A 25,254-nucleotide genomic window follows, 5' to 3' on the forward strand; every position below is an offset into this window, starting at 1 on the left:
GCATTCTAGTTAGGGTTTCATATTGCTGTGAAGAGACACCATGACCATGGCAACTCTGTAAAGGAAAACATTTCACTGGAGCTGGTTTACAGGTTCAAAGATTTAGTCCGTTATTGCATTGGTGGTAGGCATGATGTCATGCAGGCAGACATGGTGCTGGAGAAATAGAGGAGAGTTCTACATCTGGACCCATAGGCAGCAGGAAGAGAGACACTGGGCCTGATTTGAGCTTCTGAATCCTCAAAGCCCACCCCGTGACACACTTCCTCCAACAAGAGCACACCTCCTAATCCCTGTCAAGGACTGCCACTCCCTAATGACCAAGCATTGAAATCTATGAGCCTGTGGTGGCCTTTCCTATTCAAACCACCACACATGAGTATTGTGTTCACATCATTTCCACCCTCCTTCTTCCCTCCAATTTCTTCCATATCTGCCCTACTCCCTCCCAAATTCAGTCTCCTCTTTGTCATTATTTTTGGGTTTTGTTTTGTTTTTTTATTTTTGAGACAGTCTCTTTATGTAGCTCTGTCTGTCCTGGAACTCACTATGTAGAGCAGGATGGCCTGGAGCTCAGAACTCTGCCTGCTTTTGCCTCCTGGATTCTGGGATTAAATGCATGTGCCACATACCCAGCTCAACCTCTCCTTCTTTAAGTATTATTATTATTATTATTATTATTATTATTATTATTATTATTATGGTTTTTCGAGACATGGTTTCTCTGTGTAGCTTTGTGCCTGTCCTGGAACTCACTTGGTAGCCCAGGCTGACCTCGAATTCACAGAGATCTGCCTGCCTCTGCCTCCTGAGTGCTGGGATTAAAGGCATGCGCCACCACTGCCCGGCTAAGTATTATTAATATAGGCTGCTGAGTCCATTTAGTGTTGGTCATATGTATGTGTGTCTAGAGATGACCACTTGGGATTGATAACATATTAAGTGCTCATCCCTGGAGAAGACATTTCCCTCTCTGAGCATCCATTAATTTCCTGTAGTTTACCTGGTATGGTAGTGCACACCTTCAATCTAAAAAAAAAAAAAAAAAAAAAAAAAAAAAAGATTAACATACTTTTGACTAAACTGGTTAAAAGAAAGAGAAGACCCAAATTAATAAAATGAAATGTTCCTGTAGTTCTTCATCTAGGCAGGGCCTTGTGTGATTTCCCTCACCAGTTGGCACATCAACTGTATCGTCAATATGCAGGTCTTGTTTAGGTGGCCGTGGTTTTTAGATTTCATAGGTTCCGCTTCCCTGTCATGTATAGAGGACATATCCCGCAGCAGATATCCTGGTTGGTCCTCTGGATCTTACATCTATCCACTATGTTCCCTGAGCCTTGGGTATCGGGGTTGTGTTACAAATGTTGGTCCCCATCCCCCGTGTCCCCCGCCCACCCCGTCAGTTGTTCTGCATTTTGACCAGTTGTGGATTCCTGTAATGGTCCCCATGTGTTGGACCATCCCTGAATCTCAGAGATAAAGCCAATTTGATCACAATAAATGATCTCTTCGAAAAACACCTGTACTCAGCTTGCAAGTATTTTATTAAGGATTTTTGCATCTATGATCATCAGGGAATTGTTCTCTAGCTCTCTCTCTCTCTCTCTCTCTCTCTCTCTCTCTCTCTCTCTCTCTCTCTCTCTGTGTGTGTGTGTGTGTGTGTGTGTGTGGTTTTGTTACTAAAGTAGAATGGATGTTGTTCCTTTCAGTTCAGAAAACTGTCCAGAGTAGGAAGAGCAACAAGCTATGCTTCAGGACTCTGAATTCTGAATAAAGTTTTACCCTACCAACACATATAAGCTGACTTGATTCTCAGGTTGTGTAAAATAGAGGTAGCAATAGTCTTTGTAAAACACTTTAGAAATGTCTGATGTATTTCAAATGTTAGCTAAAATAGTATGGAAAGTCCAACAAAGGCGTATTTTCACCACAGCTTTTGTGGGACTCAGAGCGGCAGCTGAAGTTCTGAAGCTTGTCTTTTTTCTGCAGTGTAACCTGTGTTAGACGAAGCAACTGTGTACCTGATTGAGTCGGGGAAATGGAAGTGATGAAACCGCCAGCAACAATGTGTCAAGTGAGTAGTACAAAGCTGGCTGGGAATTTAAACCCCTTTTACTGGTTAATCTCCAACTGCTAAAGACAAACAAAAAGCAAAACTAACATGATTGTAAACAGAGCACTGTGTCCTGTGGCTCCATTTCAGGCCTGCTGAGAAAGAACGGATTGATCAAAGCCAGCCAGCTGACTCAGAACTGCGGGGCTGTCCGGCAGCGCACAGGCAGCGGCCATTATCCAGCCTGTTTCCAGGAACAGGTGAGCACCATAATTAACCTCAGCTTCCGTTTGGAGAGAAGCAAGACACTCCCCCCCCCCCCCATCCTCTGAAGTTATATGCCAATGCCCTGAGTTCTGGGAGAACATTTTTTAAATTGTGTGAAGACTTTCCCCCTCCTTCCAAGTGCGTGGAGGGGATGCTGCATTCCCTAACTTGAGGACATCTCCCTGGAAAGCTGTTGATTGCTACCTGGGTTTGTTTGCTGCATCTCACACCTCAACCTACAGAGCAAAGCCTCTGCTAACGAAGCTAGGTTTGGTTCTGTAGGCCTTGAACACTGTGTAAATCAGGAGGACATGGAACTCCTGATCCTCCTGCCTCTGCCGCCTAAGTGCTACAATTATGCCCAATGCCAGCAAGATTTTTTAATTAAAAAAAAAAATTATTCAGAGACCCCTGGAACCTCGCCTCACATGCGTAGACCAGGCAAACCCAGAGATTTGTTATTGGAGATCCTTTCAAGAGGAAAAGTCTTAAACAACAGACTTTTAAGGGCTGGCAAGATGCCACAGCAGGTAAAAATGTTTGCCTGGCAACCTGAGTTCTAGTCCTGGAACCAACATCAAGTCGGAAGGAGAGACACCACACATGGACACACACAGATAATAAGCCAATTTTCTTTTCATTTGTTCATATTTGCATTATTTTCTATAGATATTTTTTAATCAATGGATGCCAGAGAGACGGTTCAGTGGTTTAAAGCACAGACTGTCAGAGAAGGATTCCTAGCATCTGTATCAGACAGTTCACAACCACCTAGAACTCCAATTCCAGGGCTCCAGGCTTTCCCCAAGGGCTCCCGCACACATGTGTGTGTATCCTCACACAGACACACATGCATACACATAGAAAAGGTACATCTAGCTGGCTGGTGGTGGCGCACACCTTTAATCCCAGCACTCGGGAGGCAGAGCCAGGCAGATCTTTGTGAGTTCAAGGCCAGCCTGGGCCACAGTGTGAGTTCCAGGAAAGTCAAGGCTACAGAGAGAAACCCTATCTCGAAAAAAACAAAACAAAACAAAAAAAGAAAGAAAGAAAAGGTACATCTAAAAAAACAAAACTAAAAGGCTCTTGAACTGTTCAAATTGTGTTCCTAGTTGTGTGTATTCTAGGTACAGGAAAGTAAATGGATACCTGTCCTGCTCCCTCCTCTGCACCAACTTGACTTTAAAAAAAAAAAAAAGTTGCAAATTGTGTAAACAAAGCCCAGTTGCCCCCTTAGTATTCCAAGGTAAAAGGAGCCCGTTTCAGGGCTCTCACTGGTTTCAACACTAGCAGGTTCAAGCCCCTTCTATAAAGTGACACTACAATTGCATATAACCTATGAACATCATCCCATAGATTTTAAACTATCTATAGATTAATTATGATGCCTAAAGCAATGCAAAATGCCATATAAATAGGAAATGATGACCAAAAAAAGAGTCTAACATTGCATACAACCTATAGACATCCTCCTACATTTTAAATAATCTCTAGATTATTTATAGTACCTTGAACAATAGTGGCACATAACTTTAATGCCAGCACTCAGTCTCTGAGTTCAAGGTCAGCCTGATCTATAGAGTGAGATCCAGGACAGCCAGGATTATACAGAGAAACCCAGTATCAGAAACAACAACAACAAAAACCCTAGTTTAGGGAATAACAAAGAAAAAAGTGTGTTCATCTTTTGTATAGATAGAATTTTATCTAGAACATTTTAACCATGAGGTCGGTTGATTCTGAAGATACACTCTGTGGCTATGAGGCTTGACTACAGCGGCACCAGCCCCAGAGACGTTACACTAGAAACCCAGGGATTTATGCTAAAACGCAGTGCTGGATTAACTGGGCAGTAGAATAAAACTAAACCACAGACGGCAACCTTCCTTCTTTGAGGAGACAATAAATTATAGGTGTAGGCAGGTGATGCTGGAAGGTGTCCTCCACCGTTCACAGTGAAGAACAGGCAAAGCCACTTGGTCACAGTGATGAAGGAAAGAGGGCTGACGGGCTTTTCGGAATCGCCAGGCTTGGATGTCACTCCTGCGTCTCTCAATGGTGGCTGAATGTGGTGATATTATGGTTGTGTAGCAAAGTGTTCTTATTAGATATGCATATCAAAATACTTTGAAAAGTTTAAGGTTGGGACTATTATTAGGGCTCAGTAGATAAAGATGTTTACTGCCAAACCCAAGGAACTGATTTTGATTCTTGAGACCCATATGGCGGAAAGGGAGAACAGAGTCCCAGTGGTTATCCTCTGACTCCCACATGCAGGCTAAAATAAATGTAATTAATTTTTTAAGACGAAAAAGTCCAAGGTTAAGCTAAACATTTATTTTAAAGTTCTAGAGGTTACAGAGCTAGCAAATAGCAAATGTGGGTCTACTTTGAGCCAAATCCCACTCCAGCTACTGCTCAATACCTCCCGGAATAGATTTTTGTCTTCTCTTCATCACCTACTGAAATCTCTGCTCTTCAAATCCTGCTAATTTATACAGCATCCCCTCTTTTAGGAAGCTACTGGTGACTTTTCCACCATGTATAGGTGGCCCTCTTTTGATCCCCTCATGACAACTGAACCCCATCTGTATTTTAATAGTCTGTGTATATTTGTTCTCATCCACTAGACAGTAAACTCTTCAAGGTAGGGAATCTAGTTTCTACAGTGTGTGACACATACTTCTGCAGCAGGAAAATATCATTCACATCTGAAGTTTTTCTCCACCTTCAGATGGAGAAATTCTGGACTTGATGAGGTCAAATAACACGCCTTTTATGAATCAGAAATAAACTGGAGCATGACAAACCGACAGACCAGATTTTCAATACATATTTTAAATCAGTAAATGAATAATTCCTCCTTCCCTGTGACCGACTCACTTTCCCAAACAAGCAGTCTTAACTCCAGAGGAAAAAGACGTATGGTTTGAAATTACTTTTATCCTTTATCATTTTAAAATTGGTAACTTTCTCCCTCATTTTCATCCTCATAATCACAAAGAACATGATTTTCCTATTTGAAAATGTGAGATTTTGTGTATGTGTTGGGGGTGTTGTCTTGGATTTACCCTTTGGCTAACTAGAAGCAATTATGTTCAGCCTCTCAGCCAAATGCTAAAAAGCCGTAAATCGGGACTTGGATTTATGTGGCACTGCGAGGAAGGGAACAAGCTAGACTAATTTATTTATACGCTTTCTTCCCTGAAATGATTGTGTTAAAGTCTCACATTCTTGGGTGTGACGCTCTGGCGACAAAACCTTCACAACGTGTACTGATTACGTCTATGACTTAAAGATGTGGGTTAAAACGGTGCTAGGGAACGCGGTGGTCTTTTCTAGATGCTTTCGTTGCAGAAACAAGGAAAAACTGACAAATACTCTTCCTAGAGGTTTGGCCGGATTGGCAGTCCCACAGCAAGGGACGACCTGACGCTCTGACAGATGCGTTTGCAGCTCCAGCGAGCGAGCGAGCGAGCGAGCGAGCGAGCGCACACTCGAGGTGGACCGGAGCCCGGCGCCCGAGGCTGGGGGCGTGGCCGAGGGCGGGCCCGCGACTCCAGGGGCGGGGCCGCAGAGGGCGAGAGGCAGCCTGGGAAGCAGCGCCATATTGGCGGCGGCCGCGCTGTATTGTCATAAGCCGAGCCGGTGCGGTGGTGTGTTCACTGCGCGGTTGACTGCCTCGGCCGTAGTGAGTGGTGGGGAAGTGAGCGCGCAAGCGAGCTGCAAGCGAGCGGAGGGAAGTGGACAGAGGAAGCGGGAGAGGGCAAGCACAGGACCCCCGAGCGAAAGGCACTCGCTGGAGGGCGACGCAGGAAGCGATGAAAGAGATGTCTGCGTAAGTGGGGGCGGCGGTTGAGGGCGAGGTGGAGAGCGGAGCCTGAGGCGGGCAGCCCCGCGGCCGGCAGCCCGCGCCCCCGCGCCCCCCGGCCGCCCGGCAGCCTGCCTGCCTGCCTGCCGCTGCCTTTCGCCGCCCGCCGCCCGCCAGGGCGCCTCCCCTCCCCGCCGCGGCTCACCCGGCCACCCCGCGGGGACCCGGGAGCCGCCGCCAGCCCCCCGCCGCCCGCCCGAGGACGCCCCCGGACCAGGATGCGGGGGAAAGGCGCGTGTGGCTGAGGAGAAAAACGGTCGGTCCCTCTCCTGCCCCAGCCCTGCCCCAGCCCGTCCGTCCGCTCCGGTCTGCATTGGCGCACACGCCGCCCCTCTGCCTCCCCCTCCTCCCCCGCCGGACCCGCTGTCTTCAGGTCCTGCGGAGGGGCTGACCCAGCCCAGCCCGCGGGTGTGGGCTTGCTCGCCCTCGGAGAAGGGGTAACCCTAGCCTGCCCCGTCCCTTCCCGCACACCCACAGCGGCTACCGGGCTGGATCCCCTGCTCACACTTTGATAAGTCAGAAGCAGTTTCCGTACTTGCCAAGAATGTATTAGAGCTTCTTACGTTGCACTTTACCTGGAAATGATTTAAACATACAGAAAAATGCACAGAAAAACAAAACAACAACAACAAAACACCGTTTGTGTAGCCACCACCCATCTCTCCCAAAGAATAGCATGGGGTGTGTTCTTACCTCTTTAATCTTCTTTCTTTAAAAGAAGTCAAGCATTCCAATACATCTGAAGGACTCGCCTATCCCTGCTCTGATTCCATTGATTCCATTCATGTCGCTCTTCCAAGGCCCCAAAGTACTGAATTTGGTGGTTATTTTTGCTGCATTTTTAATGTTAATAATACATATTCTTGTGTCCATAACCCATTGTACTTGTTTTTAACTGTCTATAAGTATCATCACAGCTACTACTCTGCAGCCTGATTCTTTAGAACATGTTCTCTCTGACCTTTATCTTATTATTTTCATTTCTAATTAATTCTTAATTAATGTATTCCATTTATAAACACACCCCAGTGCAGTCCTTTTAGGCTATTTAAAAGTTTTTTTACAGACTGTCAATGAACATTCTATTTACTTATCTTGTGTACCTGCAGTAAAATTTTGTAAGTGAAGTTGATAGGTTGAAGGGTATGTGGGGGTATGTCGTTTACTTCCCCATTGTCCCACAAGAGAGGTTCAGAACCCTAGATTTTGAATTTGGAGCCCAGTAGATTCCTAGATAGCCAGCTTTTTGAGGATTCAAGTAAAGTGCAACAAGGAATTATATTGTCAGAGCTGAAGAAATTATGAACGGGAGAATGGAGAGGTGGGGAAGAGGTTGAGACCTACTTCTCAAGAGTTGTTGGCATTGATTGTGTGAGAATCTGTCTGTGTCATGTATTTATCATACACAAACATACCCAAACACCTTTATCTTTCTTAGATATAAAAAACCCAGATCTTTAGGGAGAGATGCAACTTGGAATAATTAATTGAAGTTTTGTTTGTTCTACAGCAAGATGGAAATGGGGGAGAAATTAAAGTTGGTTTTGACACTCCCTTATTTTTCATTAAGTCATTTCAAAGGTATATAGGCTGTTTGTTGAGATGAGGTTTCGAGCAGCCCAGACTGGCCATGAACTTGTTTCTGCTTCAACCTCTGGACTGCTGGGATTGAGCCCTGTGCCACCAAACCTGGCTAAGCTATCACACCTTCTGTATTATCCTTTCTTTCTCCCCATCTAATAAAATCTCCAGCTGAAGAACATGTCTTAGTTTGTAGACTCACTAGTAATACGGCACTGTTGTTTCATTTGTTTTGGGTGCAGAGATGGAACACGGGGCCCTACACATGCTAGATAAACACTGAGCTGTGTCTCCAACCCCACGCCAATGTTTTAAGCAGTTAGTGCAAAAAGAAGTAAACACTGTTGTATTTTTGTGGTGTTTAAATTTTTAAATGGACACATTTGTACATAATTTATATAATGATCAATTTAAAGTAATTGGCATGTCTGTTACATTTGCTGATCATTATGTAAACATGTACAATGCAATTAATTATTAATCACAGTTGCTTTGCTGGGTTATAGAATATTAGAAATTAATCCTAGAGCCATGCATAGTGGCACACACCTTTAATCCCAGCCCCATGGGGCAGAGGCAGGCAGATCTCTAAATTGGAGGCCAGCCTGGTCTACAGAGTGAGTTTCAGGACAGTCAGAGATACATAATGAGACTCTATCTCAAAAAAGAAAGAAATCCTAGTGTCCAATTACACCTTTTTTTGGTGAAAAGGTGTTGTTATGTAGCCTAGGCTTTGAACTCAGATTCTTCTGCTTCAGCTTTCTGAATGAAGGGATGGAGGGACTGTGACTGTCCCATTTATTAACTCCCTCTTTTCTTCTTCTGTTATTTTTTAAAAGGCTAATTTACTAAAATTAAAAGACTGCTTTTTATTTTGAGATTATATTATTGTTGTGAATAGTTCTTTATGAAAGTATGAAGAAAAGTGGTTATCAGGTTAGAGTATATGCTCATTTTTACTTTTGCAACAAAAGTTTACCCCACATCTTTTAGTCATAGATGTAGTCAGAAATCTGTGGTGCTTTATTCAAGATTGTAATTTCCTACTGGCTAAGGTCTATTAAGAGCCATTTGTATTCTTTAAAATGTTGCTATTTAGTGTAAAGAATTCAACAGTTATTCAGTGTGAAAATGTATGAACTCCAATCTAAAATGAAGTTAATTAACTAGTCACAAAATATTAGAACTGTAAATTCTGATGCAAGGAAAAGATGTTTGTTAGTGTAGATTTCCCAGGGACTAGCCTAGTTGTGATTTCTTTTTAAGGTTAGAATATGTCCTAAGTACCTTATGATGGATTGTTTTGTTCCTTTACTTGTTTGAAAACCGTTGTTTTTACAAGAGTGTCTTTGAAGTGTTTGACTGCTTTTCACAGACTTTATAATCTTAACTCAGTCTGCAGGGTGTAGTGGAGGTAGCCCTGGCACTGGCCCATTTAGGCTCTTTGCATTTGAACTGAGTGGTGTTGATACAATTGTCCTGATGCCAGCACATACTACTTTGGGCTTGAAAAGACAACCTTGAAAGCTGAAGGCTGTGTGGAAAGCCCTACATGAAGACCAAATACCTACCTTTCCCTTTTTTTAAAGTGGCTTCTTTGGTAATGTTCAATAAACTTTTAAGGTAGTTCAAATAACCTAAGTGAATTAAGAGGTTTAGTGTATTGGTATGAAACAATACTTTAAAAATTGTTTCCTCTGTTTCTTTTTTCTTGAACAGAAACACTATGCTGGACAGCCAGTGTCAACAAAAGCATTATGGAATTACCTCTCCAATTAGTTTGGCATGTCCTAAAGAAATTGATCATATTTATACACAGAAATTAATTGATGCTATGAAACCATTTGGAGTATTTGAAGATGAAGAAGAATTGAACCACAGGTATGTCATTGAAACTATAAAATATTTTTACAGTATGCTGTTTAATCATTTAACTCATACATATTGAATGCTTTATGATCCCTGCCTATGTGTATAAAAATGCCAAAAAAGAAAACTCTAGGCTCTCTTGGAACTTAAATTTTTAATAGGCATTAGGAAAGGAGACTAACAAACAACTAGTCAAGTAAGTAATTACAGTGTTATATATGGTAAGTACTGGTGGGAAAAATTAAGTTTAAGGGTAGAAGTCTTTAGAGAAGACCTTGTTGAAAGACACTGAAGGAAAACTACAGTTGAGGAAGGGAGCCATGTGGATGTTTGAAGGAAGTGTATTCTGGCAGAAAGCCTAAGGTGAATTTGTAGTTGGTGTATTTGAGGAGTATATAAGCAAAAGATCTTGGGTGTCTAAAGCAGAGCAAGTAAATGGGAGAAATTAAGACAGAGAAAATGCTTTAGGAAGGAACTTAGGACGAGGGCACTTTGTAAGCCACTGTAAAATGTTTGGAAATTGAAACCTATCTTGGTTTTGAGTAGAAAATCGGCATGATCTGACTCATTTTTAACAGTTACTCCAGCGATGGTGTTGGGAATAGTCTCTAAAGGTGGCAGGAATAGGGGACAAGAGCAGAAGCAGAGAGACTCGTTCAAAGGATATTATAATAACCCAGGTTAGAAATAATCACTGAAACCTGAGGGTAGCAATAGAAATAAGTAGTCTCTTCTAGATGTATTAAAGGTAGGGTTATTTAATGACAAATAGAGACAGTTTCCAAAGATGATTCCAAGATTTTCAGTCCTGCATCTTACTGGATGAAGTTCCATTTTGAGGGGAGACTGAGAAGGAAGCAAGTTTATAGGGATCAGAAGATAGTTTGCCATGTACTTACAGAATGCCTACAATCATTTTTTTTAATGTGGATGTTTATGCCATTGGTTTTAAATTTAATAATACCAAACTGCTTTAGTTAAGTTCTATTTCATAAAAAGTAACCAATAATTAATTTACCTATTTTAATTACACAAAAAGCCATGAGTACTAGTGAGAGAGAATGCTAGTCTCTAGTACCATACTGCATTGATGTAGTTCTATAATAAGGCAGAGTTGACAGTTCAGTTTACCTCTGTAGCCTCATTGAAGGTAACTTTGTGATTTATATTAGGTTTTTTAATTTTTGAAGACAACTCAAAGACCAAAATATCACATTTATCATGTCTAGCATTCTTTTTTTTTTTTTTTTTTTCGAGACAGGGTTTCTCTGTGTAGCTTTGCCTTTCCTGAACTCACTTGTAGACAGGCTGGCTCGAACTCACGAGATCGCTGCTCTGCTCCGAGTGCTGGGATTAAAGGCGTGCACCACCACCGCCCGGCTCATGTCTAGCATTTCTAGATCTCTCAGGTTTGCTATGTATCAACAGATGTGCTATCATTAGCACATATATAATATGGATTTAATGTGGTATCATTACAAAATTTCTACCTGTGTGTTTATTTCTTTTATATTGTTTAGTTTTTGGTTTTGTCTTAAAGTGTAAATCTAAAAATTCTCATCTTTGATTATAGGCTGGTTGTTCTTGGTAAATTGAACAATTTAGTAAAAGAATGGATTTCTGACATCAGTGAAAGTAAGGTAAGATTAAAACTGTATAGAATTCAATGTTTCATATTTTAGCCATTCATCCTCGCAAATTACTGTGTAAGAATCAGATTACCTGAAATACTTTGGTGTCTGTATTTGTGTTGAGTAGTAATTTTATACAATATATGGATGTGTACTTTTGTATCTTTTGGAAAGATGCTTTTTGCTTTGTTTGCAAAGGACAGTTGTCTTTTTCTTTGTTGGGATTGTCCTTTGGCAGAACAGTAGCAGTAATGTGCCAGGTTGTGAGCAAATGAAATAAAGGTTCAATCCAATGGTTTTGACTTCCATATCTTACAACTACATCAAAATCTTTATGTAAGTGTTTACTTTAAATGGATATTGTAATTTTGTAGCTCTCCATTTTGATTTACAGTAAGTTAGCCACTAGCTTCCATATTGAACAACAGTAGCAACAAAAACCAGGCTCACTGACATATTTGGGAATAAAGTGGTCTAGACAACTGAATTTCTAAATAAATAAGGTTTTACCCCAGAGATAGCCAAGTGTAGCCGCAAGTCTATAAAAATGTCTAGTTTGACTCACATGCACTGGTCTAGAATTTTCAGTTTGAGGAGATTTTACTTACAGAGACAGACTTTAGACTTCTTACAGTGTCCCGGCTGGCAGCAACAGGCTTGCTTTTGAGCACAGGGCAGAGGCTTGGATGCATTAGGTTCCTGCTCTCGGTGCCTCGTAGCCCCACTCTCTCTGACTGGGTGACTGCCATTTACTAGTTTCTGTGTTTCCCATGGCAATTCTCTTACTGCGCTTGCTTAGCCCATCAGACATCAGTTTGCAATCTTTCTGCCTTTTTAGAGGGTTTTGGATTGTGAACCCCCACCTGACAAGGTTTCTCAGTGTATCCATGGCTGTCCTGGAACTCCCTCTGTAAGACCAGGCTGGCCTCAAACTCACAGAGATCCGCCTGCCTCTGTCTCTTGCATGCTGAAATCAAAGGTGTGCACCACTACTGCCTGGCTATGAATTTCCTTTATTGTTGCGTGTATATTATAAATATTTTACTGGCTGTACTAAGATGAGATAGGGCATGTTCAACTAGGTGGTAAAAGTTTTTATTAGCTGGCTTCTTATCACTCTACCTAATTAATGAGATAGACTATTTAGGAAGAAAAGATTAAGCTAGCATACAGTTTTGGAGGTTCAGATCCAAGTTCAGACAGCCCTAAAATTTTGAGCTAGTGGTGGTGGTGGGAGGCAGGGGCAGCAGATGGCAGTCACAGAAGTGGAATGGATGTCAGAGCAAGTGTTTCACTCCAACTAGGAAGCAATCAGTGGCATCCTACATAATCCCTTTTGAGAGCACGCTCCGTGACCTAAGAACCTCCTACAGCCCAGTCAGCCCATCCTCCTTAAGGGCCTTCCCGCCTCCCAATACTGCCAGGAACACCACTCAGAGTAAACCATTTGTCCATTCACCAAATGGCCCCGCCTCTTGACATTTAAGTGTTTTTGTTTGTTCATATAGTATTCTCAACTCTTCCCTTAACGGTACTCAGTTTAATGTGAATATTTCAGTGTATTTACTTATCAAGTCCTTTCTGCCCTGTAATCTACATGGATTTAGAAATTTTCTGTTAGTATTCTCATTTATTTTATACTTTGGATAAATTTGTAGGGTTGATTCTTTTAGAATAAGGTAATGAGCTTCTAAAGACTTAAGACTTTAGTCATTAAATTTAATCTAATCTTTGTTATTTACTTTTGTGGCCAAAAGGGTATCTGGCTCATTTCTGATGTCTCAAGGAGGGTTATATCAGTAGCTAAGGTTGTTGGATAAGGTGATATTCTGGTCATGAATAATCAAAAAGTCAATTTTAACATCTATCCAGTAGATAAAGTAACTAGTCATTATGTCAGTATTATACTTTCATTTATGTATATTTTTATTTGGGAAATAAGTAACTGAAGGATTTGAACTAAGTCAAAGATGATTTGAATGTTGTTGCCATACTCTAGTCTAAAACACAGATAAAATAATTTTAGTTAAGTTCTGTGACTGTATAAAAATATTTTATCCTGTATTCAGCGTATCACTTTCTCATAGAAATGCAAGGATCATACTTTCCCTTTGTTTTTTTTGAGGCGGTGTCTCACTGTGTCACCTGACTGTTATGGAACTTTCTATTGCAGACAAGGCGGGCCATAAACTCAAAGAGATTTTCCTGCCGCCTTCCAGTGTTGGGTATTCACCACCATACCCAGCAAGGATTATCTTTTTTTTTTTTAACATAGAAAAGTAAAACGAAATTTTTTTAAATGTCCTGGCTTACTTAGCCTTTGTATTATTGTAAGTCAAACTCCTTTCTAGCTAGTTGTGAGACTCTTGAAGCTGGGAGTTACTTACTAAAAATATGTCTCTGGAAAGAGAACTCAGCTGATAATCGAGTACTCGCCACACTAGCATGAGAACCTGAGTTCGCATCCCCAGAGCCTGACTTTACAAAGGAGTGTGCACCATACTCCTGTAACCTCAGTGCTTACGAAAAATGAGCAAGGCAAGCTGGGTGTGGTGGTGCAGGCTGTATGTAGTCCCAGCACTTGGGAGGTGAGACTGAAGACTGGCCGTTCATTTGGAGCCATTTGGGCTATGAGGAACCCTGTCTCAAACAAACAAAACTCACCCATAGATAATGAAACAGAAGGCTGTCTGTTTGTAGCACAGGAAGAACATTTAAGATGGATACTAAGTAGATCAGAGTACAAGTGTAAATACCAGAGAGAAGCAGCAGTTGGAGTTAGCTCAGAGAGAGGTTAAAAAGTAGCGGGTGTGTTGTTTGTTTGTTTGTTTGTTTGTTTGTTTTTTGAGACTGGTTTTCTTTGTGTAGCCCTGGCTGTCCTGGAACTCGCTCAGTAGACCAGGCTAGTCTCAAACTCACAGGTCTGCCTGCCTCTGCCTCCTGAGTGCTGGGATTAAAGGCGTGAACCACCACCAGGCTGAAAAAAAAAGTAGCTTTTTATGATACAATTAAAGAAATTAAATTGAAGTCTTTCCATTATCTTTTGTAAGGTGTTCCCATCAAGAATGACCTCATTCTTGAAGAAAGCTGAATAGCTAATATCAAACAATTAAACATACTTGTAATAAAAACTAAAGGGAAGATGAATTTGACTTAGATTTTGACAGTTGAGTTAGTTTCTTAAAGGAGTATAGTATATCAATTGTTCAGTAAAAGATTATAAACATTTAGGTGCTCTTTATGCAGAACAACTTAAATGATTGAATGCCTTTTGCTCTATTTTAGAATCTCCCACCTTCTGTTGTGGCTACTGTTGGCGGTAAAATTTTCACCTTTGGATCTTACAGGCTTGGAGTACACACCAAAGGTAACTGCTGTTTAGTTATGTTCTAGTGATAAGAATGTTTAGTGAACTGTTTTAGTTGTTCACAGTGAGTGAGTACGGAACATAGTTCCCATCATCTTACTGCTAAGTGTTCATAAACATTGTTAACGTTATCTTATGCTCATTTTCCATACTTAGTTCTGTATTTATGTGACTTTAATGAAAATATAAGATATCCTTCTTAAGCAATCACTTTATTTCTGTAGGAGCTGATATTGATGCACTTTGTGTAGCCCCAAGACACGTGGAGAGATCAGATTTTTTTCAATCCTTTTTTGAAAAATTGAAACATCAAGATGGCATTAGAAACTTAAGAGTAAGTATCCTTTGGCATCTAATATTTGGAGGTTAGAAACAGCTGTAAAATCATGGACTTAGGATTGTTGACAGACCTCTTAAGTTACTGTATCTTGTTACCATCACATATAGAAATTAGGAATATGAGTTCATAGTTCTGTAGACTGCTTTTATATCTAGACTATACCTGTAGTTCTTCGATCTGAGTCAAGTAGCTATCTGCCTGAGTCTCAGTTTTCTCAGCTCGGGAGGGGTGGTGGGGGTTGAGACAGGGTTTCTTTGTCCTGGAACTCACTCTGTAGACCAGGCTGGCCTCGAACTCACAGAGATCAGCCTGCCTCTGCCTTCTAAGTGCTGGGATTAAAGACGTGGGCCACCACCACCCAGCTAATGATAACTTTTATGAGATATTTTTGAGAATTAATGTGATAGTAGACTCAAACCACTTGTTATAATAGCTGATAAATGATTGATGTCTATCAAATTGTGGGTGATATTATATGTAAGAATTTAGTTAATGACACAGTGTATATCTAGCCTTTCATTTAGCAAATAGTATTTCCATACTAGCAATCTATAAAACACTGGCCTCAGTTCTACCAGTATAATACTGTATGTATGTATTTGCAAGTGTGTGGGGGTGATACACTTGTGTGTTGCTTATAGAGGCCACAGGACAACTGTGAGTGTCCTTCTGAAGAACATTGTCTACTTCCTGACAGTCTTCATTGGCCTAGAGTCCCCAGTTAGGGTAAACGGACTGGTCTGTGAGCCCTAAGGAGCCTCCTGGCTCCTCCCTACTGCACTGCTGTGCTCCGTATTGGGTTCTGTGGACTGAACTCAGGTCCATGTTTGCAGCTCAGGTACTGGACTGAGCCAGCCCCTAGCATTCTTTTTTGATGGATTATATAAGACCTCTGATTTTTTTTTTTTTTTTAATTTAGCACTAATGCTTTTTGTAATTTTTTTTAGGCATCTTATGCACCCCATGCCTAAACTCATTGTGTAGCCAGCAGTGACCTTGAACTTTTGAGCCCCCTGCTTCTCCCTCCTGAGTACCAGGGTAACAGGAGAGGGTAACCATACAGTTTACACTTAATGCTTTTTGTAATAATTAATTTTCAATTTGGACCCCATAACTAGTATCCAGATAACAACAGTTCTGCTTTCCAGTTTCTGACAGATATTCTGAACAGGATAAATTACATAATAAGTACAGAGACATTTTGTGTGATCCCGTAACATAAACTATAGAAAAGAAGGCCTTAACCTGCATATTAGACCAAAAACTTTTTTTAACTTTTTTTTAACTGAATAAAATACCAATTAGAAGAAAAGGTAAGGTATTGGCAGTTCAGAAGGCTGAAGGGCTAACCCCTATGTTATCTTTGTCTTCCTTTTATAGGCTGTAGAAGATGCCTTTGTGCCTGTTATCAAGTTTGAATTTGATGGTATTGAAGTAAGTATTTAAGATGCTTTATATTTGACAATTGAAATATTTAACCTATAAGTTTTGTTTCAAAATCAAACTTGGCATTGGCATGTTTTTGTTTGATTTGTTTTTGGGCTTGGGTTTTGCAATAATCTCACTATGTAACTCTCACTGTCTTCCTGGGAGTTAAGCTTACAGGTATGTACCAGCTTGCCTGGCACTAACCACATAGTTTAAAGAATTAAATAGTGGTCTTTTTACCTTCTTTCCCATTTCTCTTGACCGCTCACCGTGGACAGTGAGCCAACCTCCATCTCTCCCTCATGCTTTTTGTACACACCCTTCCTCATCCCATAATCATCTAAAATAATCGCTCTGTTATAATTTTCGTTTTGAGCTGTGGTCTGTTTACATTATTATTTTAAAAACAATTTTCAAAGCTCAGTACTGAGTACTGAATTACCATTTCTTTGCCCTATAACATTTTTTCCTCGGGTGTTAGTGATTATTGGTTCTGTTAGTTTCGTTGTTTTGCTTTTGTCTAGTTTAAACCACCAGTCTCTTCTGGTTGTCAGAATCTCCATTAAGCTGAGAGTCATCAGCATCTTGAGAAATTGTCCCCTGAATCTTGTCACCTCTTCTCGTCTCAGCCAGCCATTGCCCATCTTGGGGCAAAGCGGGCATCTTGGTCTTCTCTCTAGCATCCTCCTGAAAGTTTCTGTCCTACTCTAGACTTTTCTTCTTTCTAGATGTGGTACCATTTTACTGTAGTTCATCCACTGGATTCCTGAAAAAGAATTTGTTTTATTTTTATCTTGCATGCTTAAAAATCACTGAATTCATAATTTTGCTGAGTACATCATACTAGGTAGGAAATGATTTTTTACATACTTTAAGGCCTTCATTGTTTTATAGCTTCTGTGCTGTTGAAAAATATACCATTTTTATTAAGTTCTTTTGGATTTCCTGCCTTTGTTTACACACACACGTGTCTTTTTTCATGGAATCTTAACATTTGTTTGTTGAGTCTCCAGAACAGCTTTCTATAAATATAAATAAATAAAATCGCACATGCGTGCACACACACAAATTCTTCTTTCTCATATATTAACCACATCTTCATATTTTTATTCTGCCTTTTTGATGTTTTCTTGTCTTTGAAGCTTTGTAATGATTTCCGCTGCCCTATTTTTAATTTCTAAAAGTACTTTTTATATTTTCTAAATGTTCTTTTAGATTTATTTGTGTATTTATTTGTAGCTACCTGTCCTGTTTCCTGAATAAAATGTTTCAGTCTGTTTTCCTAGGTCTACTGGGTCTGTTGCCTTCTGCCCACCTGTTTTCCAGCTTCCATGCCTTTTGCTGCTCTTTGTTTTGTCTCATTTTCCTAGTAGGTTATGCCATAAAATCAAAACAAACTAAACCAAAAACAAAGCACATTTTTCCTAATACTTTAGTTGACTTTCAAGAGGGAGTGAATGTAAACGTGTGTTGGATCTTCCATCTTTATTTCAAGACTTAGAGTAATTGTCCCGCATTAGATCACCTGCATAGGCCTTTTGATGTTTTGTTAGAATGTCTCAAACTAGAAATTGGAACTTTCTATGTTTGGAGTTGGGGCTAAGGAGAATAGGAAGTAATATTTGTCTCTTTTTTTCTTTTTTTTTTTTTAACCTCTTTCCAAAGATTGATCTAGTCTTTGCAAGACTGGCAATACAAACCATATCAGATAATTTAGATCTAAGAGACGACTCTCGCCTAAGAAGCCTTGATATACGGTGTATTCGCAGCTTAAATGGTAAGTTTCTAAAGAAATCTTAGATCCCTGCTTGAAAACAAGTAAATAGAGCTTTTTTGCAGAATTATTAATAGACTATTTTAAGGCTTGAACAAATTAAGAATAGTTGGAGTACAGCTCAGTTTTAGAGCACAAGCTTAGTGTATGAGAGGCCTTGCATACCATCTCAGATCCAGAAGATTTGAAGTCATAGTTTTCTTTATAAAAATAGTATGATCCCATTTAAATATCCTCAAAAGTATCATTTATTTGAAATATTAAGTTTAGAATTGAGGTTCATAAACTTAGTAGTCTCAGGAGCCCTGTAAACCTTTAACATTTATTGAGAACCCCAAAATACATTTGTTCATCTGTATTATATATCAATATTTACCATATCATAAATAAAAATAAATGTTTTGAATATTTATAATTCACTAGAAATAAAAAACCTTTTAAATTAATAATTTTTTATGTCTAAAGTAGATTTTGTTTTCAGATTGCCTTACCTACTTTTGCAGTCAGCCTGTTATCTAATAACTTATTTGTGTTAAAATATGAAAAGAAATGGGATTACCTTGTCACATTAATGTCCAGTGATCTGACTGTTTGGAAAATGTTAGTTCACAAAGTTATTTTTATCTTCCAAATGTTTTCACAGACTTTGTTATAAAGTGGTTTTTAAATGTATTGATTAATTAATATTAGCACCAATTCTGTCATGAGAGTCTTTAAAGTATTAGAAGCTGTGAGGTTCACAATAGCAGATACAATGATTTATAGCTAATATAACTTGAAAGCATACATTTTCTTATCCACAATAAATAGTATCATTGTTTTCCTTGAGGCAAGGAACTTACCTAGTTTATTTTTCAGAGATTATCTACTGAATACTCACTGTATGATCTTGTTTATCTGCTGTTTTAATTTCAAATAACCACTGAAATGATGACACACTTCTTTCCTTTTGTTGGTTTTTTTTTTTTCTTAACTAGGATAATAGTATCTACATTGTGTACTTCTGCACTTTGTTGCCACTGCCATGATTGACCTCTAAGGTGACAGTACTTTTAGCCATCATTGCCATTTCCCCATCAATGCAAAGTTAACAGACTGTGAAAATGGCAAAGAAAGATTAGTATTCTTACAAAAATAGATTTGACTTCACAGATTATTCAGGTTCGAGAGCCACTGATTTATTATAGTCTCTTGTTTTACATCTTTGTTTTTTGTTCATTTGTTTATTTTTGATTTTTGAGGCAGGGTTCTCTGGGTATCCCTGGCTGTCCTGGAAATCACTCTGTAGACCAGACTGGCCTGGAACTCAGATCTGCCTGCCTCTGCCTTTTGAGTGCTCACTTTATTTTGTCTAGTAAATTACACTTCTCTATGGGAAGGTTTGTATTGAAACAATAGCAGTTTAATAACTTGGAGGCATTGTGATTAAGTCAGATGTAGAAGAAACTGAAAAGGAACTCAGACTCATCTATTTCAATACTGGATTTCATTACCCATGTACTTTCAATTCCTCAAAAGTAAAGACCTTTTCACATGTGTTTCAAAATTTTAAATGCATCCTGACTTATTGTTCATATTTTTATCATTTGAGAGTTTGAAGGTTAGACCACTTGAATTAACTGAGTTTTGTTCCTTAGTGAAAAATCAATGTTTTGTCTTTTTCAGGGTGCAGAGTTACTGATGAAATTTTGCATTTAGTGCCAAATAAAGAAACTTTTAGACTCACTTTAAGAGCAGTCAAATTATGGGCAAAACGTAAGTATCCCAAGTCTTTGATGGGTCTGTTCTGAAATTCTAATTTTCTATTGCCAGCAATTGAAGTACATATGAAGACTCTGACCTTACTGATGCTGTTGAGGGTTGATGGCCAATAAACTTGGAAAAGCTGTTTCTCAGGTGTAATGGTCTATAAGTGATTTTCTGTCCTCCATGTGGAGATGGGTGGAGATGGATGTGTGTGTGTGTGTGTGTGTGTGTGTGTGTGTGTGTGTGTGTGTGAGAGAGAGAGAGAGAGAGAGAGAGAGAGAGAGAGAAAGAGAGAGAGAGAGAGAGAGAGGCCCTATGCCTAGTTCTGATAGGTCGTTCTGTATTATTTGTAACTGTATTCAGACACTGCTTAAGAATGGTGATATATGATGGCAGAGGAGATGGCTCCGTAAATTGGAGCACTGGCTTCATGGCTTGAATCCGAATCCAACCCACATGCAAAGGCAAGGCATGGCTGTGTGTGCCCGTGACCACAGCCTCAGCACCATAGGGCTAGAAACAGGAGGATCTCAGGCTTGCTGGCTGTTACCCTAGCTTCAGGTTCAAGGGAGTCAGGCAGGGAGAGAGGACAGGCAGGACACCAGAGGCCTCATGTGGCCTACATGTGCATGTTTGTCACTGATACTAACACACACTGTTTTTGAGTGTATATGTCTGAAGTGAATTGTTAGTGTTTTGTGCATGAACAAATAGAATGTCAATAAACTACAATACTTACAGAAAGCTATCTAAACAATAGCAACGATGAATATTAGTTTTAAAATGTAAACATGTAAGATATAAAAAAAGAAAAAAAAAAAAAAAATGATTGTGAAACAGATATAGATGGTTTACTGAAAAAGTGGTTGAGTGAGTTAGTGAGTATGTATGTATGTGTTAATGTCCACTATTGTAATTTATGACATGTATACTTTAGTCTACTGATTTTTTTTTTTTTTTTTTTCGTTACTGTATTTTTTTTTTTTTTTTTTTTTTTTTTCATTTGTTAACACATTGGCATGGTAGCACATGCAATAATTTCAATGTTCAGATGACTGAGGTGGAGGTCACATATTAAGACTAGCAAAACTTGTCAAAAAAAAAACTCGTCTGGGAGATGGTTCAGTGGTAGAGCACTGCTGCCTTCAGGACCGTTCAATTCCAGGACCACATAGAGGCTCACAACCATCTATCTATAACTCTGTCCAGAGACTCCAGCACCTCTTCTGACTCCTGGGTACCAGGCATGCATGTGTGCAAAAAACAAAAAAAAGAAAAAAAAAAAAAAAAAAATAAAAAAAGAAAACAAAACAAAACTCATGCTGAGCAATAGTGGCGCACTCCTTTAACCCCAGCACTCAGGAGGCAGAGGCAGGCGGATCTCTGAGTTCGAGGCCAGCCTGGGCTACAGAGTGAGTTCCAGGACAGGCTCCAAAGCTACACAGAGAAACCCTGTTGGGGGAAAACAAACCCAGCAACAACAACAAACAAAACCCTGACAAATGCAGGCAGGAGTGGTGGCTCCTGCCAGTGCCCCCGGACACTGAGGATGCTCACTGGAGCACGGCAGTTAGAACCAGCCGGACTGCCAGCCCCACGTCACGGTGAATTTTCTTGATGGTTCTTCTTTTTTCCTGGTGTTTGCTCTTCTCTTACCCCCCTTCGGCTATGCGTTTTCATACATATAATCTGCACCATGTGTGTGGTGTGTTCTTGACCGACATGGGTCCATGGCCACACTGAAGCAGCGCTGTACTCGAGGCACGAGGTTTCACAGCTACAGACCTCTCCATGAAGCTTTGACTGTGGAAATGTTTTGTGTCATTGTCAGAGCCAGTTAACTCTGTGCCTGATAAACACTTGAAATGTCCAACTAAAGACTTGAATTTTTCAATTTGTTTTATTTCATTGACTGTAACATTAAATAATTCCCAACAGAAGGTAAAATAATGTTCATATAAAAATCTTGTACATAGATAGTATTGTCATTCCTAATAACCAGAGTAAACAGTCACATATTCATACACTGATAATGAATAAACCAACATGGTATAGCCACATTGTCAAATACTATTTTGCAATAAAAGGAATGCAGTAATGACAAAAGGTACAGCATATGATTGTTGACACCACTTTGTTGAATGTGACAGAAGTTACTCAAAAGACAACATATGTATGCTTTGATTTATATGAAAATGTCCATAATTAGGACAAATCTATAAAGCACAGAAGGTAGATGAGTGGTCACATAGGTTTTCAGATTCAGAGAAAGGGGTGGTATGGCTGTTAAAGGTTTCCTTAGGAGAGGAACATGTTCTAGACAGGATTATGATAGTTGCACAGCTGTGAATACACCAAAAGGCATTGAATTGTATAGTTTAAATGAATCCGTCTATAGTATATGAATTGAGGAGGCCTAAAGCAAGTGATGTTTGCCTGTGGCCTGGAATAGTCGGAATAATGTAATTTGTATTAAAAGCATGACATGGACATTTTGTCTCTTCTATAAACTAAACACTATGTTTTGTCAATTTTATACAGTTTTTATATTTAACATGTCTAAACTGGTATTTCATAGGATTTTTTTACCTCTCTATATGGGACATAAAATAATGTCATAATGTGTAATAAGGGCATATGAGGTTTAATGGTATGGGAACATTTCACAAATGAGTCTAATGTCATTGGTATATTGTTCACAATGGAGAGGTATCCAACTTTGTGAAATACTGAAGTTTGTTGCCAATTTTATGCTTGGTTATAAAATACTACCCATGTATGTAATTTCTACTAGTGAAATGTCCTTTCTTACCTACTTACTGCCAGGTGTCTTTCCTTCCGTTTGTTTCTCTCTTTAACTCCAGATATTTCAAAATGGGGGGGGGGTAGTAATAATTTCAGTAGCATTATCAATTGATGCACAGTCCTAATTAGTCTTAACAACAAAAAATCTGGAGACAGATATTAGGGTGAAAGCTGAAAAATCAGAAGCAGAGCAGCCAGCCACTAGAGACTTCTTACCTCTACAAAATCTGAGACTGAATGGGTGGGGCTTCTGTCTCTACAAACCCTCAGACTGAATGGGTGGCTGAGATTCTGTCTCCACCTCCCAAGTGCTGGCATCAAAGGCTTGAGCCTCCCAAGTGCTGGCATCAAAGGCTTGAGCTTCCCAAGTGCTGGGATTAAAGGCATGTACCACTACCTGGCTCTGTTTCTCTTTTAGACTTTTTCAATCTCATGTAGCCCAGGGTGGCCTTAAACTCCTGATCTTCCTGCTTCCTCCTTCCAGGTTCTGGGATTAAAGGTGTGTGTCACTACTGTCTGGCTCCTATGGTTAACTAGTGGCTAGCTCCACCTTCTGATCTCCAGGCAAGCTTTATTTGTCAGAACACAAACAAAATATCACACAGCGATCAGTCAGGACAAATGACAGTGAAACAGAATTGAACCGTTGTGCACTAGAGGACAAAGCAGAAGAGCTAGGAGGAGAAACTAGCAGTTAACTGACTGACTCAGCCTAGCGTGGTGTTCTGCTTATCATCTCCATTTTGTGTTCAGTCTTGGGAATGAATGAAGTTATCCTGTTGGATTTCAAGCATAATAGATCTGAAAAATAATTAACAGATTTTGTTTTCATAGGTCGTGGTATTTATTCCAATATGCTGGGATTTCTTGGTGGAGTCTCCTGGGCAATGCTAGTTGCCAGAACTTGCCAACTGTATCCAAATGCAGCAGCTTCAACTCTAGTTCACAAGTTTTTTTTAGTTTTTTCCAAATGGTAAGTATATACTTTAACTAATTGTTAACGTCTATGAATATGTAAAAATAAAATAAAAGTCTAAGAACTGTAGCCAGGCGTAGTGCCTCATACCTGTAACCCTAGCACTTGAGAGCTTTCGGCAGGAACAGTGCCATAAGTTTGAGGACAGTGGGCTCCATAATCCGTTCTGGTCGAGAGAGACCCTGTTCAAGAAAAATAAACCTATGCATGTATATTTTGTTTTGCATTCATTAAAAGCTTTAAAAATATATTTAATCTGAGACAATGGAACACCCAGATGACACTCTTTCTTCTCTTTTTCTAATTTAAATATAAAAGTTGTATATATTTATGAGGTGCCCATGATATTTTGTGGCGTGTTTGTTTGTTTGGTTCGGTTTTTTAAGACAGGGTTTCTCTGTGTAGCTTTGGAGCCTTTCCTGGAACTTGCTCTGTAGACCAGGCTGGCCTTGAACTCACAGAAATCCCTCTGCCTCTTTCACCACCACCCAGCTCTTTTGATAGGTAATCAGATCAAGGTTAGCATGTGTACCTCCTGAAACTATCATTTCTCTATGGTAAACACAGTCTTTTAGCTTGTTGAAGTTCAAAGTACAACTAACATTATCTGTAATCACCCTACGGTACCATAGAACACCAAAACTTCTCTTCTCTGATTTAATATCCACTTCTCTACCCTGCTCTCCTAGTCTCTGATAATTATTATTCTACTTTCACCTTCTATGAGATCGACATTTTTAGATTCCTCAGATGAGTGAGATCCTGAAGGATTTTCTGTGCCTTGTCTATTTCAGTTAATGTAATCCTCCAATACCATCCATGTTATCACAAGTGACATAATTTTGTCTCCCCACCTCTACCAGTGTTTTGGGAAAAGGGTTTCACTTTGTAGCCCAGGCTTGTATACGATTTGCATTCTTCTTGCCTCAACTTTCCAAGTATTGAATTCACAGTTGTATTCCAGCACACCTAGTTTTGCGTCCTTTTTTTTCCTTTTTTGATTTTATTTTATGTATATGGATGGGTGTATGTTTTACCTGCATGTGTCTGTTTACCACTTGTGTGCCTGTTGCCTGCAGAGGTCAGAAGAGGGCATCAGATCCCCTGGAACAGGAGTTATAGACAATTGTGAGCCTTCCATGTGGATCCTGGGAATTGAGCCTGGGTCCTCTGGATGAGCAGTCAGTGCTTGTAATCCCATCCCCCTTTTAAATAACTCAGTAAGACGGCACTTGAGTTTGTGAATGTGAGCCTTAAGACTGTAATGGCCCCACAGATTTTTTTGGCTTTGTACATTAAGCTGGTCTGGTAAAATGGAGATGATAATGGTAGCTGCTTTGTTCATGTACTAGTATTTTCAGCAAATGTTACTTATTGCTGTTATTATACCATCAGAATCAAATCTGTGAAAACAGATAAGAAGGAAGGGACAAATTCAGGTATAAATTGCTTCCAACTAACAGAGCTGTTGCCATTTCTGAGAAAGGGCAAATAAACAGATTCTTCCTCTTGTATTTTGTACTTTGCCATGTGAAGATTAGGA

The 25,254-nt window shown here is 39.8% G+C and overlaps 1 protein-coding gene across 2 annotated transcripts in view; it reads left to right on the plus strand.

Annotated features, from left to right (window-relative positions):
• Positions 1–5,913: 5,913 nt before the first annotated feature.
• Positions 5,914–25,254, plus strand: part of Papolg (poly(A) polymerase gamma) — a 31,403-nt gene continuing 12,062 nt past the window's right edge. The window contains exons 1-9 of one of the 2 annotated variants that reach the window (XM_028876381.2): positions 5,914–6,161; positions 9,495–9,656; positions 11,218–11,284; positions 14,561–14,642; positions 14,867–14,976; positions 16,363–16,416; positions 18,076–18,187; positions 19,850–19,939; positions 23,570–23,708. In XM_028876381.2, the coding sequence (XP_028732214.1) occupies positions 6,145–6,161; positions 9,495–9,656; positions 11,218–11,284; positions 14,561–14,642; positions 14,867–14,976; positions 16,363–16,416; positions 18,076–18,187; positions 19,850–19,939; positions 23,570–23,708 (833 nt within the window). In that variant the 5' untranslated portion in view covers positions 5,914–6,144. Of the gene's footprint in view, positions 6,162–6,369; positions 6,451–9,494; positions 9,657–11,217; positions 11,285–14,560; positions 14,643–14,866; positions 14,977–16,362; positions 16,417–18,075; positions 18,188–19,849; positions 19,940–23,569; positions 23,709–25,254 lie in introns of those variants that run through there. The other variant, XM_028876382.2, reaches the window with a different exon arrangement.

This window comes from Peromyscus leucopus, chromosome 10, assembly GCF_004664715.2.
Source record: "Peromyscus leucopus breed LL Stock chromosome 10, UCI_PerLeu_2.1, whole genome shotgun sequence".
Taxonomy (NCBI): domain Eukaryota; kingdom Metazoa; phylum Chordata; class Mammalia; order Rodentia; family Cricetidae; genus Peromyscus; species Peromyscus leucopus.